Below are 24,518 nucleotides of genomic sequence, written 5' to 3'. Positions count from 1 at the left end.
TATTGCAAGGTTGCCAAAGTTTGGGCTTTGCTTCCAGATGCCAAAGTATGTATTCCGAACTACAAAGCAAGAGAGCAAGCAAATGTTGTGGGTGTGGGTGTGTACAATTATAAATATGAGATGCGCACGTAAGCATATTTGTATACGCTTATATATCTGCATATGTATTATAGGTGATGCAGATTCTAGATTTTGTCTGTGGTTCCTGTTTCATAACTCTCTACTCAAGCCAGGGCATAAAAGCTAAAATGTGTATTCTCTAAGTAGCTCACAGAGGGCTGGAGAGATGGCTCAGTGGATAAGAGCACTGTCTGCTCTTCCAGAAGTCCTGAGTTCAATTCCCAGCAACCACATGGTGGCTCACAATCATCTATACTGGTCTGATGCCCTCTTCTGGCCTGCAGGTGTACATGCAGATGGAGCAAACTTGCATTAAATAAATAAATAAAATCTTTAAAAAGCCGGTCATAGAAACCCTTACCATCCGTCCTGCCTTTCTGTCTGGGAAGCTGGCCACAAAGACCATCATCACATAGTGTGTGATAAGGGTCTCCTCACTCCGGTAGGATCTTAGCCCATAGCCTGAAGTGGAAAAGCTATACAGAAGACACAAATTTACTAAGACAGGCCTTGCCAGGCTTTCCCACCCAGTTTATTAGCAATCACACCTGGGCAATAAAGTCTCCATAAAACTCTGAAGGACAGGGTTCAGAGAGCTTCCAGACAGCTGGCTGTTGGAGCTCTCTGCGGAGGGGCAGCTCTGAAGAGGACATGGAAGTGCCACGTGGCCCCCTTCCACTATGCATTTTGTCAAATTTCCTTTGTTGTATCCTTTATGATAAAACATTAAAACCCCATTGCCTTTCCAAATTCCCTGGGGGGCCTGAGCAAATAAATTGAACGTAAGGAGGGAGCTGTGTGGAGCTGAAGGCTGCTCCAGATTTGTTCCTTATTTTCCTTGGGCCCCATTCTAAACAGGGAAGAATGCTGGAGGGTAAGACAAGAAACAATATTCTAAACATCCATTTCCTTCACTTTTGCTAATGTTCCATTGCCCAAAACCAAGTCTCATGGCCAAGCTCAACGTCACTGGGGCAGGATGGCTGCTCTTCCCATATGTTACTGAACAGAAACAGAACAAATTTCTATTGCAAGGTTGCCAAAGTTTGGGCTTGGCTTTCAGGTGCCAAATTATGTATTCCGAACTACAAAGCAAGAGAGCAAGCAAATGTTGTGGGGCGTGTGCAGCCGCAACCTGCAGCTTACCTCGTCATCCACTGTGGAGGGGGGTCATGCGGACTGAGCTCTCAGCCTGTGGGTCTGACACCACCTCTGAGTACCGAGGGTTAGAACTGAGTTGGTTTTGTGTGTGTGTGTGTGTGTGTGTGTGTGTATGTGTGTGTGTGTACTGGGTAAGGGTTCCCCTACACAGTGGGTGACCTGACTGCAGGGTGGATGTCAGGGAGTGATCTCTGCATCTTTGAGGGTCATAGAAATGTTGTGTGAAAATAGGCAGATCAGTCACTTTGTTTCTCTCTTTAGAATGTAGACTAAACCCAGCTAGGCTTAGTCTCCACTGTCTTTAGATCTAGTTCCTAAGGTTAGACCCATGAGCTACTGAGGGAGGCAGACCAAGTCAGCATGTCCAGGGTTGTCTGTGACCCCAGGAAATGCTGCCATATAGATCTTTGGGAGATGCAGTAATACAGAAGTGTCATTGCGCTCTGTCTCATTGTCACCATCCCCGTCTTCCCTTCATGACAAAAGCTAATTGCCAAGCACTTTTAGCTGAGGTGATATGTAGTGGTGTCTGCCACCTTCTTGTCCCCTCTATTTCCTATCAGACCTCCACCCTGGCCACCAAGTGTGTCCCTTACAGAGTACCAGGTCCTTCTCAGCAGTTCTACCTTCAGATCTACCCAAGATCTCCCGCAGTGACGAAAACCATCTTGGCAATCATGACAACTGTGTGGCCACAGGCAATGGCCACCATCCCCGCGGAAGGTCTACGTGTGTAGTGTGGCTTAGCAGGAGGGAAAGCCGATGTTGTGTCTGGACACCCGGCCTCTGGAATGCAGAACCACACAGCATCCAGACACCATGTGGCAGGCAGAGGAACGGCGTCAGGGGTACACATGTGAAACCCCAGGAGCTGAGGAAAAGGCTGCCTTGGCAAAGGGGACCTCACAAACGGGATTAAGGATCATGAAGTTAAAGGGTTACTCTGGCTTATTTAGGTGAGTCCACTGTGATTACTCTAACGATGACGCAGCAGATGACAGGGGGACTAGACGATGGAAGCAGAGCTTGGAGGGCTATGCACAGTCAAGGGTGATGGCAGCCTCCGGAAGCCAGGGAAGACAAGGAAGCAATCCCCGTCCTCCAATCTCCAGGAGCAGCACAGCCTTGCCAGCTACCTCACACTCCCGCCTTCCCCACTGGGAGAGACTGCTGTTTGAAGTGGGGGTTTGTTACCAGAACAAAAGGAAGCGGGCACAGGCAGCAGGTGTTTTAGGACGGTCAGAAAACCCTCAGCACTCCTTCTAGCCTTTTCCTTCCTTATGCACAGTTGCATGTGCGCATGCACGTTTGTGTGTACGGAGGTGCACAAGGGTGTACATGTATGTAGCGGTCAGAGGATAACCTCAGGTGTCATTCTCCAGAACGCCATCATCTCCTTGGATACAAGTTGCTCGCTGACCTGGAACTCACCAATTAGGATAGACTGGCTGGAGAGTGAGCCCGGGCATTCGTGGGTCTCCACTGCTCCCACAGGGATGACAAATGCACACCACCTCATCTAGCATTCTTACGTGGGGTCCGGGGATTGAACTCAGGTCCTTGCGCTTGCAGGATAAGCATGTTACTAATGGAGCCATCTCCCCACCTGGATCCTCTCTCTTCTCCACACTTCTGGCCTCTGGGAAGGTCCTTCTCCTTTCTAACATTTCACACAGCAACAAGAGAAATAGACATTTAGGAACAGGGAAGCTGACCTTTTGGGACAAGCCTTTGACATTCATATCTTTTATTTAAATACTATTTTAACAGTTTCCCACTTAAACCATGGCTATAGATTGGACTCAGTCATCCCAGGCAAATGAGAAATACCAACTTGGGGCTCCTGAGAATGGCACCTTGCAGATGACTACAGTCAAAGAGAGACCGTGAGGCCCACTTCACCCACTCGACAGCTGGAGAATCTGTGGCTGGAATGGGGGGCTGTCTGGGAGCTCCAGCAGGCTGAGGATGTCACAGGCAGGCCGGGGCTCCTGGCTCTGCGCGTGTCCTGCCATCAAGGCTGCTGCTGATACTGGCTCTCAGTGGCCGTGTAGAAGTCATCCAGCACACTCTGGATGTATTCGAAGGTGGGCCGTTCCTCTGGGCGGCTCTTCCAGCAGCGGGTCATGATATTATAGAGCTCTTCTGGGCAGCTGTCGGGTCGAGGCATACGGTATCCGTGTTCTAGTGCCCGGATCACCTCTGGGTTTGACATGCCTGAGAAAGAGGTTTGGCATTAAGTGGGGGTGTGGGGGCGGGTGGCAAATGGAGCTGCAGTTACCATCTGACTGTGTGGGGAAGTACAGAAACTAACTGTCCAGTTGCTGAGTTTGTCCACCCACTAAGCCATGACAGACTCTTGTTGTTGTTGTTTTGTGAGACAGCATTTCTCTGTGTAGCCCTGGCTGTTCCCAAACTTGCTCTGTAGACCAGTCTGGCCTCAAATTTGGAACTCAAGAGGTGCCTCTGCCTCTGCCCCTCTGCCTCTGCCCCTGCCTCTGCCTCTGCCCTTCTGCCCCTCTGCCTCTGCCCCTCTGCTCCTCTGCCCCTCTGCCCCTCTGCCTCTGCCCCTCTGCCCCTGCCTCTGCCTCTGGGGTAAAGGCAATGTGCCACTTCTGCCTGGCAACACAACTCAGCCATCTCTCCAGCCCAACATCAGACCTCTTCAGGAGGCAGAACACTAACCGACCTGCTGTTTCTGCCACTCTTGGTCTGTCTGTCTGTCTGTCTATTTTTGTTTTTGAGACAAGGTCTTACTGTGTAGCCCTGACTATCCTGGAGCTCACTATGTAGACCAGGCTGAGATCCACCTGCTTCTGCCCCTGCTAGGATTAAAGGTGTAGGCCACCATTAGTTTGGTTAATTGCAGCCTCAGGCACCTAAATGGATATAGGTTTTATCATCCACGGTTTGGATATTACTAGTATACCCACAAAACAAGTGGCCAGATTCAAGGTCACTTTGAATAGGATCATTTCCTTATTCTAAGTTTACAGTTGTTATCCATAAAGACAACCATGAAATACCTATGATCACCAACATAGGTATCATAGGGGCTGAAAAGTTTTTTGCAGTGATTAAGTGCAAAAACAAACAAACAAACAAACAAACAAACAAACAAACACCTTAAACATCTTGCTTGGACAGGTATATATCACCTCAAGTGAACCAACCCAAATTTCCACAGCTCATTTCCTACCAGGACAGCCGTCCTCGACTCTCTGCTTCTTGTGAAATGTGGCCCAGTTCATCAGCTTCTCTATGTTGCCAGTGCCCCCAACCTATCCCAAGATGCCCGTGTGCCAGCTTATTCACAAACGCTCATCCATTCCCACTGAACCGAAGCCTGCTCCCTCAGATTTGTTACTTATTTATTTTTATTTTATGTGTATAAGTGTCTTGCCTCCACCTGTCTATGTGCATATATACACCAGGTGTGTTCTGGAGCCCTCGGAGGCCAGAACAGGACATCAGACCCCCTGGAACCAGAGTGACAGGTGGTTGTGAGCTGCCATGCGGGTGCTGGGAACTGGACCCCTGTGCTCTGCAAGAGCAGCCAGTGCCCCTAAACTCTGATCCCTCTCTCCAGCCTCAAGCATACATCTCTTAAAAATAGAGATCATCCCAGGTGTGATGGGACAGCTTAGTAACAGAACTTGGGAGGCGGAGGCAGTAGGTTTCTGGGACTTCAAGGCCAGCCTGGTCAACGTACCAAGTTCCGGGCTAGGCGGGGTTACAGAGTATGAGCTTAAATAAAAAAAAAAAAAAAAGCTGACGTCCTCCCAGTGTCATGCTATCTAATGGCTTCCTAGACACTTCAGTGGATACCCACATTCGCCACCACACCCAAGCCCTGTCAGCTTTGGCCTCTCCAGATCTTTCTACCTCCTGCTCAGAGAGCTGAAATCTGGTTGCTTGGGTGCAATGAGGTGTGGGAAAGAAGAAACGGCCAACAAGTCCCTTATACACAGCCTGGGGAATGGTGGGTGGTGGTACCTTTGATGGAAATGAGAAAAGCAAAGAGAGGTTGGGAGAAGATCAAGAGCTGAGTTCAATAGACATCTGACAAGATGGACCATTGCCAGGTTGGGCTCTAGATGCACCCCTAAACCCATGTCCCTTTCTGTACCTGGGTAAGGGATCCGGCCATAGGTGACAATTTCCATCAGCAGGATACCAAAGGACCAGACATCCGACTTGATGGTGAAGGAACCAAAGTTGATGGCTTCAGGAGCTGTCCATTTGATGGGGAACTTGGCTCCTGCAGGGTTGGACAGAGCAGTGTCCAGGGCGCGTCTGCGGAGCAGTGAGGGCTAGGGCTCTGCTAGGGTGAGGGGAGTCGGGACAGGGACGGACACTGGCCCCTGCAGTGATGTCTTGGCAGTGGACATCTGTCTTAAGGACAGGCAGCTGAAGCAAGGAGGAGTGGGCCTGTGGATATAAAGTGGAAGCCCACTCTGGGGCCACCTCTTTGATTTGGTTGATGCTTGGTGAGCTATAACTTTGAAGAGTGGAGTCACAGTGGTCTTTGTGGGTGGAGGAGCTTGAGGGGGGCCCGAGTCCAGGTCACAGCTGATACCTTAGCCCACCCACCCAGCCGAGGGGTGCAGGAGAGGGCTAGAACTGTTGTCTGAGGTTTGTCCTAGTCACTGAGTGTCTCTTCCCTACTCCTCCATCCCTCTAGCATGGATTTGGTTACCCATTTGTGGGTATTTGTCTTAATTACAGTCTGATTGGTGAACATGGTCTATAGGACCTGCTATATAACTGCTATGTATAACAGCCTATATAACTGCTTCCTCGATTCAGGATTATGCTCTGATAAGCCCTCTGTGTAATGGAAACACTTGTGCTTTTAGGTGGGCCATAAAACTATTTTAAAAAGTGTATACTGAGCCACTGGTAAGTAAAAGGCCATCTGTATGTTCTTTGGAATTCGGCGAGGCTTGTGTTACGGCTAAATACATGACCAAGTACTGAAAATTCTCTCTCAGCCTTAAATGAGACCTCCACATCACACCCTCTCCTTCCAAGGCTCAGAGCTCACCAGGAAGAGGCAGCAGAGTCTAGAGCCAGAGTCTGTGGAGGACAGATGTTTGCCCTTTTCTGTCTCTCCCACAGGTGTGCACTCTGACCTCACAGCCCTTCAGGAGGGCAGCTTCCCCTACCTTCCCGAGCCGTGTACTCATTGTCCTCGATGATCCGCGCCAGGCCAAAGTCAGCAATCTTACACACTAGCGACGCAGAGACCAAGATGTTGGCGGCCCGGAGGTCTCTGTGGATGTAGTTCCTCTGCTCAATGAAGGCCATGCCCTCCGAAATCTGCACCCGGAAGAGACAGTGTCATCCTCATACATTAAAGCCACACAGAATCCACCCTAGGAAACAGAAATGTCTGCATTGGCCCATTATTATTGCTATTGTTAATTTTGTCAGAGGGATCCTGGGCTCTGACGGGCACTGCTCTGCCTGCCCAGGCTGGGGGTGCTCTCAAGGCCTGGCTCAGCTTGTGGGCTTCTTTAGAACGTCAAAACTTCTGGAGAATCTTTTGAATGTCCTCAAAGAACAAGCAACGTGGATGTTTTCCCAGGACCCTCTGCCTGTGTTTGGACCAATGTACCAGAGAGAGCTTTACGTCCCTGTTCCCAACACTCCTCCCCCCAGAAAATCCCGCCTCAGAATCTTCTCTCTTCACTCTTACACTCGCCTCATCCTCCAGCTTGGAAAATTCGCTTGTTCATCCAACAGAAATCCTCACACTGTCTTTGGTCATGGCCATGCAAGTGTGAACACCTCAGAGAAAAGGCAAGACAGGGTAGACGCACGTGCAGAGGGCTGCACTGGACGGTCAGGGGAACTACGGGGGGGGGGCATTTTAGCAGGATGGAATGGAATGACCACAATAACAGGCGTGTTGAATTAGAACATCCTGGCCGGGCAGGGAGAACACCAGCTGCAGCAGCCAGAGCATGAGTGCTCTTAGAACCGCATGGGCTTCTGGTGGAAAGACAGATGAATGTGACTTGGAAATTTTCTTATTTACAAAGGTCAGGAAGGACAAAAGAGGTGGAAGATGAACCTCGGTTGCCCAGAAAGCAGCACGTACAGTTTACAAAACGACCTCGGAGCCTGGTGATGCCGGAATCCACGCTCCCCTTTACAGAGATGCTTCTACTGTGGGCTTTGAACCAGGATGACTACAGACAGTGCAGGCTGTATCTGGAGGCCTGTGCCCAGGGCAATTATCAGATGAGGTTATCTGGGGAAGCCGGGTGGCAGAGCATGATCACAGACCAAAGCAGAGCCAGCCAGTGAACGCAAAGCCTGAGGCCACCAGATAGTGCAATAGCAAAGGATGGACAGCAGGGGGCGCCAAAGGCAACGGAAACAGGTCCAGCTTTCCGAATGAACTCTCAAGACTGATTTTGTGTGGAATAGAGGTTGTGGTGGAGAGCATGGGGAATTTATAGGGAATCCTTAGGAAGACACTGTAACTTATATATCATAAACTGATAAACATATAGCAGGGTTTTTTTGTTGTTTACCTTGGGGTGGGGAGGTAATATTGCTGTCTCTTTCCACAGGGGGAAAGTGAAAGTCCAGAGAAATAAATAACCAGCCCATAGCTGCACAGCATGTAAGTTTCAGACCCAGGGCCATGAGCTATGGCTTTGCTGAGTCCACTGGCCCAGGGCTCTCACCCAGCCTCTGCGCCTAGTGCTTTCCCACTGGCGTACACTCACGTCGCTGGTTCTTACGTGAGCTCCATGGGGACGGTATGCTAACTCTGTTGGGAGGCAGGGAGCATCATGGTTAAACGACTCCAGAGGTGGACCAGCCCAACCTGACCCCCAAGCTCTGAGACCTCAAGCTTGTCTGCTGGGGCTCACAGGGAGATTAACTTCTAAGCTTGTACCTTGGGTGAGGGCAGTGGCCGCCACCTAGCGCTCACTCCAGAGGTGGCTAGTAATGCCACCAAAATGGCCAAGTGCCCTGCTCAGAGCCTCACTGGCAGAGCTGGGACTAACAGACACCCTCCATGTCACCCAAACCTTACGCTTGTAGAATGTTGCTTCTCAAACGTTTTTCAACTGTGCAACTGGTGTCAGGTGTCCCTGGGATCTGACGGTAATGAACTTGATGGTAAAACCACCAGGCAGGTCCCCAGGTTCTCGGACTTAGGTCTGCTTCCCAGAGCGTCAGGGAATCACAGAACTGGTAAGCAGATCCCAGCCCAGGGCTTGGTGTGTGTGTATGTGTGTGTCCTGCTGGGAATTGAACCCAGGACCTCGTGTGCTGGGCAACCACGTGCTAGTCTGCCATGGGACTGCATCCCAGCCTCTAGCCCAGGACTTGTTCTCAGATTGTCTGTGAGTGGTCAGACAAGAGGAAGGTCACAATGAAGGCCACTCTCTGCCAACTTCAACAGCAATAGCTCTCCTCCTCTTTAAAAACTTTTATTATTTATTTATTTATTTTTCTTTTTTTGAGACACAGTTTCTTTGTGAGGCCCTAGCTGTTCTGGGATTCACTTTGTGGCCTTGAACTCACAGAGGTCTGTCTGTTCCTGTCTTCTGAACACTAAGATCAAAGGTGTGCACCGCCACTGCCTGGCTCTTTTATGTTATGTGCATTGGTCTTCGACAGCATGCACGTCTGTGTGAGGGTGCTGGATCCCCTGAAACTGGAGTTACAGGCAAGCGTGAGCTGCCATGTGGGTGCTGGGAATGAGGTTGGGTCCTCTGGAAAAACAGCCAATGCTCTTAATACTGAATCATCTGTGCAGCCCAGGAGTAGCTCTCTTAAGACACACACACACACACACACACACACACACAATATATATATTATATATATAATATATATTATATATATAATATATATTATATATAATACTTAATATTTATTAAGATATTAATATATAATATTTAATATTATATATTAATATATAATATTTAATATTATATATATATAATGTATGACAGGATTTCTCTGTGTAGCCCTGGCTGTCCTGGACTCACTTTGTAGACCAGGCTGACCTCAAACTTACAGATTTGCCTGCCTCTGCCGCCCAGAGGGCTGGGATTACAGGCGTGCACTACTGTGCCTAGCAACATATATATGTGTGTGTGTGTGTGTGTGTGTGTGTGTGTGTGTATGTGTGTATGTGTGTGTGTATACACATATATATTTGTTTATTTATTTATTACATAAAATATTTTTCACCAATAAAGTTGAGGCTAAAAACAGACATCAAACTTGAAAGCTACATTTGTGATGCAATTCTCCCACTGGACTGGGAAACTGAGAACATGAGTAGGTCTGAGGTCACAAAACCAGGTCCCCACGTAGTACCCTGTCCTCCCTGGGCTCAGAATCAACCTCTGCTTTTGGGTGGACCAAGACCAGAACATCTCTCTGACCTTGTTTTGTTTTTTTCAGCTGTGAAACAGGGAGAGTGTGGCTCTATTTTTTGAGACAGGGTCTCATCAATTCCAGGCTGACCTGGAACTCACCACATAACTGACCATAACTGTACCTCTGATCCTCCTGCCTCCATTTCTCAAATATTCAGGTTAATTACAGATGTGTACCACCACATCTGGGTTATGTGGTGCTGGGGATCAAACCTGGGACTTCGTGTGTGCTAGGCAAGGCTTGATGGTTATACTTTAGTAACAGGCCGGACCATTGTTTCCTAGAGGACTGGGGCCTACTGGGCTGGCAGTGCCAGGGCTCGATTTCCATACTCCTCTGACATTCAGGGCTCTGAAAGCAGAGCTTCCGCTGACACCTTGCCAGCAGTTCTGGGTCCCTGGCATTTGCATTCTCAAATGAGCTCTGACCTGGGCCTCCTCACCAGGCTCAACCCTAGGCTCAGCCGCAACCCAGCCCTCCTCAACCCCTACTGGGCTGCATGCTCTAGCTGACCAGGCTCAGTCCCTTCACTTCCTTTTTGGACTTTTGTACAGGCTGTTTCTTTTATCTAGACCTCCAACCCTACCCCTCTGCATGCGTGGAATTTCCTCCCAGAGGCCCCTTCCTCAGTGAAGCCTTCCCTGATGGCTCCTGGACCAATCCCCACAGCACCGCTGTCCACCAGGCTCTCCCCAGGACAGCAGATAGCATGAGACAGGGCTGGAGGAAAGGAGCCATGCAGGAAATGCAGTTGGGGTGGGGGAGCAAAAGAGAAAGAATTTTACTGTTTTTGTATAGTTGGGAATAGAACCCAGGAAAGCTCTGTACCGCTGAACCATTTTTGTTTTGTTTATTTATTTTAAATGACCCCCCCCCCTATTTTTTGGGACAGGGTTTCTCTGTGTAGCCCTGGCTGTCCTGGACTCACTTTGTAGACCAGGCTAGGCTCCAACTAATAGAGATTTGCCTGCCTCTGCTTACTGAGTGCTTAAAAAGTCACCATGCCTGGCTTTAAATGGGGTTTTAAGATGTGACCCTAAGGTTTCTTTACTGAATTCTTGCTCTTCAGACTCTGAGCCAGGACCCTGGGGGCAGTAGGCTTTTAAGAGAGCCCATTGTTTTAGAGCTGTGGCCTCATCTGTAAGTGGCCTGTCTGAAGCCAGCAAGGTTTGCCATTTTCATTGTTGTTGCAGCCATCCCTTCCCTGGAATCAGCCCTGCAACTCAGGCCAGCGGAAGAACCTCCCTGGGCATCACTTTTCTCCTCTACAGCTGCCTTTTTTTTTTTTTTTTTTTAATTAGACAGGGTCTGAAGCACAAATCTAGCCTGGAACTCCTGATCTTCCATCCTCTGCCTCCTAAGTGCTAGGATTACAGTCATTCACCATCATGCCCAGTTTGTACTTAAATTCTTTACGCCTCAGTTTCAGGTCTGTAAGATGGGATGACAGTTGCCTTCCTGCCACCAGACTCTTACATTTGCCTGCCAGGACGCATCCCTGTCATCTTCCATTAACTCTGGGCTTGGCTGCTGTGGTTAGCTTTGCTAGCAGGGTGTTAACGAGTCAGTGCAAACAGAGGTTCAGCCACTGCCGCCACCTTGGATGGTTCCGTCCTGGAGCTTTGATACTGGGCTGTAAAGAAGCTGTGTTGAAATACTGAAGGATGAGGGGTGACATGGAGAGACCTTTTAAGGATGACTATCACCTTGGATATCCTTACATCACCTCAGGTCACAGAGTGGTCTACCTAGCCTGCTGTAGTCAGTCCAGAGAATCATGGGAAATACTAAATGTTATCATTTCAGGCTACTAAGCCTTGATCTGTTACAAAAGAATGGATAGCGAACACATCTGATGACATAGCTCAAATGTAGAGTCCTTCTCTGGCACGTAAGAGGCCCTAGGCTCCAAAAACTAACCAGCAAAATCATTCCAGGATCTGAAGAGATGGCTCAGTGGTTCAGAGCACTGGCTGTTCTTCCAGGGGTCCTGGGTTCGGTCCCAGCACCCACACAGTGGCTCACAACCATCTGCAACTCCAGTTCTAGAAGATAAGACACCTCTTCTGGTATGGAGGGCACCAGGCGTACATGTCCTACACTTATATGCGGGCAAAAGACCCGTATACATAAAACATTCATTCCAGTGACGTGAGCACTCTATGAGTTGGTCCATATGAAGAACAGCCCATATCTGTGGGTTCCGCATCTGCAGATCCAACCAAAATGACACATCAAGAATATTTTTAAAACAATAGCATCTTACGTTCAGTGTCTACAGACTTTTAAAATGATTATTATCCCCTTAAGCAAAATAACAGCTGTTTACATAGTATTTATGTTGGATTCCACGAGCTATCTAGATGTGCTTTCAGCAGTATGTAGGAGAACGTTCCTAGGCTATTTGCAAATATCCTATTTTCTATAAGGGATTTGAGCATACACAAGTTTTTGGTATCCATGGGGTCCTGGAACTAGCCCTTGTGCACGTGGTGGGGTGAGTATTTACACAAAAGACACAGAGCACTCAAATGGACTCATTTTTCCTGTCACCTTTTCTAGCTGTCATTGGTGCAGCTCACCTGGGCTGAGAAGTCAATGAGTTTTGGCAATGGCTGCTTGCTGCCTTCTTCACTCTTCAGAAAGTCCAGCAGGCTTCCTGCAGAGGGCAGTGAGAAGGAACATGAACTACTAGCCCTCAGTGAGAAATAATTAACATCTTTCATCGTGGTAGAGATGTTTCCTCTTTGCAGTACAGGAATTGAACCAAGGACCTCACACACACTCACTCTACCACTGAGCTTTATTTCTCCTCCTGCTCCTCCTCTTCCTCCTCCTCCTCTTCCTCCTCTTCTCTTTCCTCCTCCTCCTGCCTTTGTTTTTTTCAAGACAGGGTTTCTCTGTGTAGTCTTGACTGTCCTGGAACTCTCATTGTAGAGCAGCCTGGCCCTGAACTCAGAGATCTGCCTGCCTCTGCTTCCTGAGTGCTGGAATTAAAGGCCCTGCCACCAAACCCTGCATAACTTTCTTCTAGAGATGGTGTGTTACTATGTTGTCCAGGCTGGTCTCCAAGTCCTGGGCTCCATTTTTTTCACTTCAGCTAGCAGAGAAGCCACAATTATTCTGACTACCTCGACTATTCTGTAACTAGCAGTATTCATCACTGTCCGGCTACAGTGCTAGAGTTTAAGAAACATTTACTCACTGCTGCTAATGTCTGAGCTCCCAGTGTCTGAGCTTGGATTTTTCTGAAAGTGCTTTTTGTTTGCAAGCTAGCCCTTTGACTGATGCAGTCTCTTGAGACTGGGTGCTCAGGGCCTGGCTTTAGAAAACTGGTTGATTGTAGATTTATAGATTTGTAAATCAGAAAAGGTTTTGAGATTTCAAGTCACATATGTTGTATGAGATGTTTATCCAAAAATGAGCAGGGAATGAAATTGACTACAGACTAGCTGTCTTTAAATTAATTAATAAATCAATAATAATAATAAAAATAAAAGCAACTCTAAGAAGCCAGGTGCGTGTGTCTCCACATCTGTGACCCCAGCACTTGAGCGGATGAGGCAAGAGGCCTGCTGTGAGATTGAGGCTAGCCTGGGCTGCGCCATGAGTGCCAGGCCAGCCTGTGTTACACAGTGAAAGCTTTTCTCAAACGTCCCTGAGATATGCTGAATAATCACAGGGCAGGGTGACACAAGCTCAGTAGCCTGAAAAATGAAGTGACAACATGAACATTTCCCACAATTCTGTGGGTTGATCACGGGGGACTCGCTTACTGTACAGGATGGAACGTTCCAGACAGCCTTTTCTTGTCCCTTAGTACTCCAAGCAGGCCTTCTTTACCGCCCAGCACCAAGGTTCCAAGGTACAAGTCACAAGGAAGCCCTGTGCCTCTTCTGCTGCCCGAAAGCTCTGCAGCCCCCTGCCTTTCCTCTCCACAAACCACCCTTCGAATGGTCTTACTCCGTGAGCCAGGCTGGACTGTTGGGGCTCTGTGAGGACTTGCTGGCCGTCCCAGAAGAGCCAGCTGACTCCTTGAGTCTGAGAGCAGGCAGCTCGGACCACAGCCCATCCTTACGCACTCACCTTTGGCCATGAACTCCGTGACGATAAAGATGGGCTCCTGCGAGACCACCGCGTGCAGCTTCACTAGTTTATCATGCTGCAGCGTCTTCATCAGGTTGGCCTCTGCCAGGAAGGCCTCTACGGACATGCTCCCCGGCTTCATTGTCTTCACAGCCACTTTGGTGTGCTTGTTGTAGGTGGCTGGAGAAATGTGCGAAGCGAGGGAGGCGGTTAGGATCCAGCAGCCCTGGAGGGACCCTCCCTGCCCATCTTAGTCCTTTACGACAGAGAGAGGCCAACACCTCGGTCTCAGCTGTGGGCTGGAGACCGAGTCCCTGCTCCCTGGCTGAGTGCAACTGAACACATTGCCTAAGTTCTCTGGGCTGTGGTTTCCTCACTTGCTACGTGGACGTGATAGGCACTCACTCTGCAGGGCTGTTTGCAGAGTGAAAAAGTCTCTCTGGGCTCGGGGCACACACCTGCCATCCTGGAACTCTCAAGGTTGTGAAGGAGGAGGACTGGCAGCTCCAGGCCAGCCCATGTCTCAGAAAAAAGGGCTTGAGCCTGGGGCTCAGGGTACAACGCTCACCTCGCACATGCAAGATGCTGCGTTTGATCTCCGGTACTATAAAATCACAGTAATAATGGTAGTGACCCCCAAACCACCAATTAGATCGTGACCCAAGACTGCACACACAGTGTTTAAGCTTAACACTGCCTTGAAATAAATACCAGAGTCACTGTCCCACAGGCCCTGCTCGGCCTGCTCATGTCCACATTTCTGTCCTTGTTATCCACCAAGGTCACCCCAGCACACACTCAGACTAAAGACTCAACCAGGAAAGTACTCTGCCACTGAGCTACGGCCCCAGCCCCTTCTCACTTTTTTTTGTTTGTTTTGTTTTGTTTTTTGAGACAAGATTTCTCTTTCTTTCTTAAAAATAAAATAAAAGCAGGCTGTGATGGTGCACGCCTGGAATCCCAGCACTCTGGGAGGCAGAGGCAGGCAGATTTCCATGAGTTTGAGGCCAGCCTGGTCTACAAAGTAATTCCAGAACAGCCAAGGCTACACAGAGAAGCCCTGTCTCGAAAAACCTACATAAATAAATAAAAAGAAAGGAAGAAAGATATCACTCTGTGTTTGTGTGTAGATCAGAGACCAATCTTTGCCAGCAGCTCCCTCTTCCACTGTGGGTTCCGGGGTTTGAACTCAGATTGTCAGGTTTTTGCAGCAAGCCCTTTTTACCCCCTGAGCCACCTCACTGGCCTCACTCTGGCTTTTATGCACTGACCACCCTGAGCACACGTGTCCCTCAAGTTCTCACCTGTGGGGACTTGCCACACACTGTTCTCTCGCTCCCTCCCACCCTGCTTCATTTGATGGCTCTTGTCCTACACATGCTTTTCTTTCCACGTGTGCCTTGGATACCAGGAAGCTCAAATCCAGATCTGTGGTCTTGCTGTAGTGAGAGTGTGTGGCCTCATGGGACATTTTTTTTTAAGGGATTTTTTTTTTTTTTAATTTGCCCAACTTTGCTACTGAGATCTGTCTTTCTTCCTTACATTTCCTTATAGCTTCATTCTTTTATTCAAGGTCTGGCATGTAGCAGGCTCTTGGGAAACGCGGTTGACACAGAGGCTTTTGAAACTTACTTTATCTGGCTGAATATGTGCATCTCTACAAGCTGCGTCCCTCCCATCTGCCGCACAGGGGAGTGTGAACACAGTGGGCAAGGCCTGGTGAGCATCTACCTCCCCAGGAAACAGTAACTTCAGGTTACTGGGGCAAGGACCACAGGGGCGTGCCAGGCCTTTCTGGTGTGCCACCATGTCTGGGAATGTCACTGGGCGTTGTGGCTCATTATCTGAACAGCTTGCCAGCACTGGGCTCACTTGAAAACCCACACTTTCCCCCACTATGGATTTCATTCATCCCAAGACAGCCCCACGAGGTAGACTGCCCCAACTCCACACAACAGAAGGACTTCCCCATCCAGGACTCGGGTCTCCTGAAGGGCAGTTCTTTGACCCTCAAGCCCAGCCACAAAGGCAAAATAGTGATTTCCCAGAAGACAATTTGGTTTGCTTATCTGAGGAGTGGCCCTCTGTGGTCATTATTTAAATTCTCCTCTGCTGGGCGGTATCCCCAAGCTCTCAGCCCTCCCAGCACTGGCCTGTGGACTCCCGCCCCAGCTCCTTACCCATCCACACTTCTCCAAACTGCCCAGCTCCGAGTCTCTTCTCCATCTGGAGGGATTCTCGAGGGATCTCCCAGGCATCCTTCTCCCATGGCTTCTGGGGTTTGGGAGATACACAGGGCACTGACAGCTTTTGGCAGAGCCCGTCTTTCCCCTCTGAAACAGAGTACCCAGTCAGTCAGCAGGTGGTACGTCCCCCAAAGAGCAGAGCGTGATGAAATGCCTGTGTATACCTCCAGCCTTGTGTCCAACAAGCCTAAACCTTCAGAAGTGCCCAGAGTGACTGTTACCTGGCGAGTCCAGGAAGATCTCTGAGTGCCTCTGAGTGCAGAACTGTGTGACTGGGAGTCTGAGGGACAGGCCTCTCTCAGTGGGGGATAGTGGTGCAATACAGTTCTTGCCTAGCATGTACTAGACACTGGTTCCATCCCCAGAACCAGACAACATTGAAAACGAAGCCATGGTGGCTAGTGACTGCATCCTGGCCAGGCTGCACTGTGCAATGGTGACCAGCTCAGACTCTGCAGTCGAGTGTGGAGGCATAGCCTTGGGTAGGACTCACTCTTGTAGTGGACCACAAGTTCCTGTAGGCTGCCAAAGGTGCTCCTCGGAGAGATATAGAAGCCTCCACTGTCCAGTGTCCGGATCTTATAATGCTTCACCGTGTCTCCATGCTGGGGGTCGTAGTCTCGAACAGACAATGAGTAGCTCCCTGCATTGGTCCAAGAGAAGCTCCTCAGAATGGCACCTCAGAGGCCTGGCTACCGGATGTACCTTGACATCCTTATGGTGCCCTGTGAGGCCACTGCTGGCATCACCTGGGAACGTGGCCACCTGGGTGGAAGCTGAGGCATTGGGCTGCCTGGGTTCCCAATCCAGCTCCACAATTCTCAGCTGTGAACCATGGACAAATGACTACTTGGCCTTTTTTTGCCTCAGTTTCCTGACCTGTAAAATAAGAGTAGTCATGCCAGGCCATCTCATCACATTGCCCAGTGATTAACAGAAGTAACAGAAGTAATACTTGTAAATGACTTAGGCTAGTCAGTAAGCTGGCTATCATCTATCTGATCTATCAGCTCTCCATCCACCTATCATCTATCTATCTATCTATCTATCTATCTATCTATCTATCTATCTATCTATCTATCTATCATTCAGTCTATCACCTCTTATCTATTATCATCTCTCTATAATTCAATCTATCACACCTTATCTATCATCTATCTATCTATCTATCTATCTATCTATCATCTATCTATCATCTATCTGTCTGATCTATTTAATGAAGAAAAGGCCAAGATCCTATACTAATTTGGTAGGAAGAGTTATAGAAACATAAATAAAAAGAAAGAACAAAGAAAATCTGGTCTGATTACTAAAATGTGAAAAACACACTGTGGTCAGCTGCACAATGGTCCATGGTGTTCGCATGTGAACCCCTGCACCTGGGAATATGTGACCTTACATGACATGCAGTATCCGGGGGGTCCCTAGGGAATTCAGAAGGGTCTTTAACATAGGGAGGCAGTTAGTGAATGTTCGGGTGGAAGCAGGTGTTGGAGAGAGAAAGCCACACCTGAACAAAACAATGCTTCTGGCTTCTCAGAGCCCAAAAGGGCAGAAAATGAAATGGAGCCCACCCCCCAAAATGCAGCCTCTAGGAGGAGCCAGCGCCACAGACACCTCCCCAGAGCCCATCAAGCACAGACTCTTGCCTTCTAGAACCTTGAGGCGATACACATACACGCTCTGAACCTCCCAGCTTTCGGTAAGCTGTGACGTGGAGTGTCAGGTACACCAGTGACACACAAGTCTTCCAGTCTGTTCCACAGCTCAGCATGTATGAGCTTTGCTAACTAGCTTCTCTGCATTTCATTTCTTCTTCTTTTTTATAACAGTATAGTGTCATAGGATTTGAGGGAAGTTTTAAATTGCTGAGTGACAGCTGACAACATGCCACACTGTTCTAAGCATGCTGGCCAAATGAACAGCGAATGAATGGGAATAGTATGCATTTTAATAAATTAAAATTACACAATGGAGGAATGAACAGGAATGGTATGAGTTTTAATAAATTGAAATTGCATGGCTTGTATCATGCATTATAGCGAATAGCCTCATGAGGTATAGGTTTTATAGAATTATCAGCCTCATTTTATATAGGTGGGGAAACTGAGGTGGTGACATAATTCACCTGGAGTCACATAGCTGCTAAGTGATGCATTTGGGTTCTAAACCCAGCCAGTTGGCTCCAGAGCCCCTTCTTAGCCACCCTGTCCCAGTCAAGGGAAGCTTGGCAAGCTGGTGCTAGCAGGATCTGGGAGGCAGCAGAGTGCTTGGGACCTCCCTCTAAATCAGTCAGACCCCCAGCATACCCCCACCTCCGAGGGCGGAGGAAGCTAGCCCAGCCCACTCTCCCGCCCACAGGTCTGCCACAGGGCTGTTGGTTTCTCTGCTTCTCTGTAGAACTGGCCAGCCCAATCCCTAAGCTACCCTAGGCACAGATGGAGACAACAGCCTGGGCCTCCTTGAAGCCTAAATGCTCACTGACCTCAGACACAGACGGAATGACTGGTCTCAGACACACAGATGCCTTTGATGCCCCCAGAACCATGTGCCTCACAGTACCAAGTGGGTTACACTTTATACAGGTGGCCTGGTCTGTTCAAATCAAGCGTCTCTGAGTGCAAGCAAGAGCCAGGGACTCACTGCGCATGTAGACTCTGAGCTCATGGGGAGCCTGTGGCCCTGCTACCCTGGGGAAACCCACACAGGGGAGAGAGCCAGTCGGAACCATTCCATGTGGGCTGTGGTTTTGTTTTGTTATTTTTAATTTTTAATTTTTGGGTTTTCAAGACAGGGTTTCTCTGTGTATCCCTGGCTGTCCTGGAACTCACTCCATAGACCAGGCTGACCTCAACTTCAGAGATCACCTGCCTGTGTCTCCTGAGTGCTGGGATTAAAGTTGTGTGACACCACCACAGGGTGGTGTTTTTTGTTTTTTTTTTTTTTTAAACTCTGCTCACCTACTCAAGATGGGTCTGTTCCAGCATAGAAATTCCAGGACCAGATTCCTGACATCTCCCCATCATGATGTCTTCCCATCCACATTCCCCCAAAGAGCTTCCCCCCCTTACGTCATTATGGGGTAGGACATATGCATGTCACCCCATGCTTGTAGAGGTTGGAGGACAACTTTCAGGAGTTGATTCTTTCCTTTTACCAGGTAGATCCTGGGGCCTGAACTCAGCTTGTCAAGTGACATTAGGCATCTCCAGTAAGCCCTCTCATACTCCCACCGAGAGAATTTTAAGTGTTTTGGGAAGAGCTTTAACTCAGCCCACACTGTTTCCTCGCCAGGGAGGAATGGGACCTGTGGACAGGACATAGTAGTGCGGCTTTTTAAAAAATGAAGCCAGGGTCTAGTGGGGACCAAGTTTCAGCAAGATGTTAGTTTGCTTTCAGGGCTCAAACCACTCCTGTTGACTTCAGCCCGATTCTTCCGGGGACTGAACTGAGGAGAGCCACCCAGCACAGACCCTTAACCCTCCGCTCACTGGGAACAGCAAAGGACAGGAGAAAACCTGGCAGCATGGCCACTTGGCTGAGCTGTACAGTCTCCCCAGAGAATTTCCCTAGGTTGGAGGTGGCACCATGCCTGGGCACAGGAAGGGGGGGTGCTGGTATCACCTTTGGTGGTCTCACTGTCCCGGATCATGAAGGAGCCTAGGACATTGCCGGGAGCCAGGAGGTGGCGCTCTGCATCCTTCCGGCTGATACCTTTGAAGAACCACCTGCCGGGAATGAATGAAAACAGTGTGAGCCTCAGAATGCTCTGGCCTGGCCTGCTCACATGACACTCAGGCCATACAGAGCACAGCCTACTCGGAGGTCGGGATCCAAGCACCAGACTTCAGGTAGCATTATTTTTCTTACTTTTGGGGGTACTGGGGTAAGGGGAGGGTGTGAATGGACAACAGGTATTCTTTCTTCATTTTTTCTTTGCTATTTTGGGCACATACAGAAAAGTTCATGTTATAAGGAGCTTTTCTTCCCACCCTCACTAGAATAAGGAGCCGTCCATGTATCACAACGGGGAGAGCGTCCTACAGGCGTCAGTATGCCTCCGCCCGGCCACAGGCCTGCCAGGTGACTTTCATTCTACGGGTCTCTGTTTCCTCAAATCAATGAGGGAGAGAGACATCTAACATTCATCATTTTTCCCCCTCTGAGAGAGTGTCTCACTATATGGTTCTGCTGTCCTGGAACTCACTATGTAGACCAGGGTTGATCTTGAACTCACAGAGACCTGCCTGCTTCTGCCTTCCGAGTGTGTGAATAAGCCCAGCTCATTCGTCATTAAAATATGTATATATTAATATTTTCTCTCTCTCTCTCTCTCTCTCTCTCTCTCTCTCTCTCTCGTGTGAGCGTGTGCGAGCTGGTGACCATGGAGGCCAGAAAGGTGTCAGATCCACTGGAGCTGGAGTTCCAGGCAACTGTGAGCCTTCACGTTGGTGTTGGGCCCGGAGCTTTGACGCTCTGGAAGGGCAGCCAGTGTTCTTAGCCACTGAGCCCCGAGTCTTAACTCATGAAGATATTATTATGCACCTGGCTCTATGCAATTGTCACCTTTATTATTATGATTTTATAGTGCTCAAACTGGAGAGGCAAGAGGACAAGTAGCTTGTCTGGGGCCACCCAGCTTGGAAGTGGAAGAGACAGGATTAGAACCTAGGCAGGCTAACTACAGAGCTGAGGCGTGGGAGCTCATACTCCAGAGCAAGGCAGACAGCACATATGTGGACAACCAAAAGCAAACAAACAACAAACAAACAAAACAATCAAGGTCTCTTTCTGACAGTGGGATATGTTAGAAGGAAGCAAAAACAGGCTTTTCTGAGAGTCACGGAAGAGACCCATTTTGGACAGGGTCTTAGGACAGGTCTCTTCAGCCTGAAGCATGGGAAGGAAGCAGCCGAACCACGAGCCCCCGGATGGTTCCAGACAGCAGAGAGAGTGTGTGCAGAGGCTGAAGGGGAAGCAGGCCGGTCTGGCCCAGGCTGCCTTTTGGAAGACAGGGACGGAACACTTACTCCTCTGTCTCCAAAGTGTTAACTCGAGCCACATAGTTACTTGGGATGTAGCCTTCTTTCCGGGTGGCCAGGGATCTTGCCTTCCACCACTCCCCAGACCTAAGGCCAGGGAGGGAGAGAAGGGTCAGAGGGCACAGGAACCCTTCTTCAGCCTGCTGTGGCCCCCTGCTTTGGCCTGGAAAGCTCCCCCTCCCACACTCAGGAAGCCAGGAGGGTGGGCGGCAGGGCACCTAGCATGTGGCCAGGACTGGGGTAGGGGTGTGATATTCTCCACAGGAGTCTGGAGAGAAGCCTAGGTCTGCGTTGCAGACCAGAAGCTGGATTTTGGGATCCTTCTTTTCTTCCGTGGACCTGTGTTCTTGGCTGGACTACCCTGATCCAATCCAGGACCTGTGTCTAGGAAGCACTCACATTGGTTCAGATGGGACCCAGAAGAGAAGGCTGTGGGCTCAAGGGTTTGGCTACTCGTGACCAGGTCTCCTTCCAGAACCTCAGTACAATCTGAACTCCTGTAACAGCCCTTGGTGGTGAAGGCTATGCCTATCACCCTGGGATCTCTGAATGCAAAGCCTCCTGGGGGGTGGGGCAGCCTGCTGGGAGACCTAGAGTACAGGCACTTAGGCGTATATCCCTTAGGAAGGCTTTGCAGAGCGCCTGCCTGGGAGGCACAGTCCCTGTCTCTGGTTCGGTTACCCAGGAGGCAGCAAACCCGTCCTCCTGTTTGGCTAGCAGTCAGGCTCTCATTGTCCTTTACTCCCACCGTTACGGCAAGCTCTTTAGTGATGCAAAATAGGAGTGTAGCTAACCCCTGCAGGTGGGTGTGTCTCAGGGGGACCAGCTAGAACTCACTCCTCCAGGACCACCATCTGGTCTCCCTTCTGGAAGCTGAGGTCTTCACGGTGAATGGCCTCGTAGTCATACAGCGCGACCACAACGGTGTCCTCAGAGCCTGCCAGGAGATGCAAGGATGGGTCCCCATGCCACCTCCCATTCTGGACTCACTCCTCTGCCTGACTCTTATGGCAGCTGAGCAGCCTCCGGTGCTGGTTAAAGCCTTCAGGGCTTTGCGCACATCCCTGAACAATGTTCTAGAAACCCGAGGCAAGGAACTCAGGTAATTCAGACAGTATTCCAGGATACTGGTTATACTGCTTGTCAGCTCGACAGACTATAGAGCCACCTGAGAAGAGGGACTGACGAAGAAAGAATTGCTTAAATCAGATTGGCCTCTGGGCCAGTCTGTAGGGCATTTATTTCTTGATTGGTGGTTGGTGTTGAGGGTCCAGCCCACTGTGGGTAGTGCTTCTCCTGGACAGCTGGCTTTGGATGGTATAAGAAAGCAGGTTGATAAGCAACGTTCCTCATGATCTCTGCTTTAGTTTCTGTCTCTAGCTTCCTCCAGAGTTCTCGCCCTGACTTCCCCCAAGTGATAGACTGTGACCCAGGAATTGTAAGATGAAATAAACCTTTCTTCCTCCTTCCTCCAAGTTGCTTTCAGTTATAGTGTTTTATCGCAGCATCACAAAAACAAAACAACAAACAAAAACAGGAATAAAGATGTTTTTGACTTTTTTTTTTTCACCAGCTACAACTCAGAACGGGAGCTAATGCAATTTATGCGATGCCAGGACCCCTGCTTCCAGATACTCACCCTCCACCAGCCCTGGGGGCATGCTGTTGCTGTTGTTTGGCCCCTGCAGGAAGAAACAGGAAAAGGAGATGGGTCTGAAAGTGTGAGGAGCCTGTGTTGAAAAGGACACCGAAAAGCATCTCGCTCTGGCCCCAGGTCCTGGTAGGAGAGGTTACAGATGTAGGTGGTGTCACATGGCGTAATAAGGGGCGGAGTCTGCGCTTGGACGGAGATCTCCTAACTTGTGACTTGGGCCCTTGCCTTGGAATACTGGATTGATCCTCCCACACAGTGCGGAGACTGCTTTTTTAGAGATGGCTGAAGGTGCTTTGGGTCTACCAGGTTTCTCGTGAACAGACTCCTCCATGCATTCGGAGCAGTCAGAGTGTCTATTCAAAGGGGCGTGGCCACAAGGACCACAGGGTTCTAGGCATGACTTGGAGGACTTCACAGGCATTTCTGGGAAAACAGCTACTTCTGCTGAACATCACATTATTGAAGCTGGTCACCGTGGTGCACACGTGTAATGCCAGCATTGGGATCCCAAAGTGCCAAGCAGCCTGAGCCACACAGTGAGGTCCTATATTAACAAACAAGTATGCAAATGTATGCAAAACAAATCATCATATATTTCTATGAAACAAGTACACACATTGCCTGTGGTGGGAGATCTATGGAAAAGTGTTTTTACGTGTCCACAGAAAACTGATAGCGATTGTTACTTTTAGGGGATGCAATACTTGTGGGACTGCATAATTCATGGCTTTTGTTTGTTTGTTTTTGTTTTCTTGAGACAGGGTTTGTCTGTGTAGCCTGGCTGTTCTTGCCTTGCTTTGTAGACCAGGCTAGCCTCAAACTCACAGAGATCTGCCTCCCTTCCCAATTTATGACTTTATTTTCAACAAGAGGGTGCCTCATGTCACACACACAATGCCATTACACATTGGTTTGAGGAAGCATTAAGGGATACTTGGTTGGTTTTTTTGTTTTTTTTTTTTTGTTTGTTTGTTTGTTTGTTTTCTTTGAAAGAGTCTCAAAGGTTCTGAGATGTCCTGCAAGGAAGGTGCCTATGTCATCCAGGGTTTCGCAAACTGATCTGGTCTGGGCACACCTTCTCCGAGAAACACTTTCTTAACTCACCTCACCTCTGGGCCAGCACCATGCAGGAGGGAGCAACCTGAGCTCAGGAAGGACAGCCCAAAGGTTAGGAAATGACCCAGAATGGCTTACGGCAACAGTCTGTAACTGACTCATGATATGACCAGTATGACTACAGGCTGTGTTAACAGAGGCCAAGGGCAATGAGAGAAAGGTGACCACTCTGCATTCTTCTTCCCTTCCCAGGCACAGTCCAATTCCGAGCCTTAAAATTCCCCACTTAGAGAAGGACTCGTAGGACAGAAGTCTACTGCTCATGTCCTAAAAAAGAGGGCTCAGAAGGGCCAGACCTGGAGTAGCCTTTGTGCTGTGGACTGTCACTGCCCCCTGTCTGGGGCAGGCTTGGGATAAAGAAAGTTATTGTAACTGACCGCCTTCCAACATGAGGAAGAACTTTTAAAATTATTATTGCATGTGCTCTGTGAGTGCATGTGTGAGTGTGGATGCCGGGGTCATGGTGCACATATGTGTGTCAGACGTTATCTCCGTGGAGTCGGATTTCTCCTTCCACCTTTGTGTGGCCTCTGAGGCTTTAACTCAGGATGTCAAGCTTGCAATACAAGTGAGTTTACCCCTGACCCATCTCTCACTGACCTAGGAAGAACTAACTTACTTAACTCTTTCTATCTATCTATCTATCTATCTATCTATCTATCTATCTATCTATCT

The 24,518-nt window shown here is 49.1% G+C and overlaps 1 protein-coding gene across 1 annotated transcript in view; it reads right to left on the bottom strand.

The window, feature by feature from the left end:
• Positions 1-3,018: 3,018 nt before the first annotated feature.
• The window catches only part of Hck (HCK proto-oncogene, Src family tyrosine kinase), a 35,687-nt gene continuing 14,187 nt past the window's right edge, over positions 3,019-24,518 (bottom strand). Inside the window, exons 3-13 of the mRNA XM_055618017.1 lie at positions 22,713-22,755; positions 21,911-22,010; positions 21,062-21,160; positions 19,656-19,759; positions 16,525-16,674; positions 15,966-16,118; positions 13,786-13,965; positions 12,282-12,358; positions 6,450-6,603; positions 5,411-5,542; positions 3,019-3,498 (exon numbers count right to left, since the gene is read on the bottom strand). Coding sequence (XP_055473992.1) covers positions 3,296-3,498; positions 5,411-5,542; positions 6,450-6,603; positions 12,282-12,358; positions 13,786-13,965; positions 15,966-16,118; positions 16,525-16,674; positions 19,656-19,759; positions 21,062-21,160; positions 21,911-22,010; positions 22,713-22,755 — 1,395 coding nt within the window. The 3' untranslated portion in view covers positions 3,019-3,295. The remainder of the gene's footprint in view (positions 3,499-5,410; positions 5,543-6,449; positions 6,604-12,281; positions 12,359-13,785; positions 13,966-15,965; positions 16,119-16,524; positions 16,675-19,655; positions 19,760-21,061; positions 21,161-21,910; positions 22,011-22,712; positions 22,756-24,518) is intronic.

This window comes from Psammomys obesus, unplaced genomic scaffold (assembly GCF_907164565.1).
Source record: "Psammomys obesus unplaced genomic scaffold, mPsaObe1.curated_primary_1811, whole genome shotgun sequence".
In the NCBI taxonomy this organism is placed as follows: Eukaryota; Metazoa; Chordata; class Mammalia; order Rodentia; family Muridae; genus Psammomys; species Psammomys obesus.
This window is presented reverse-complemented; position numbering and strand designations above follow the sequence as displayed.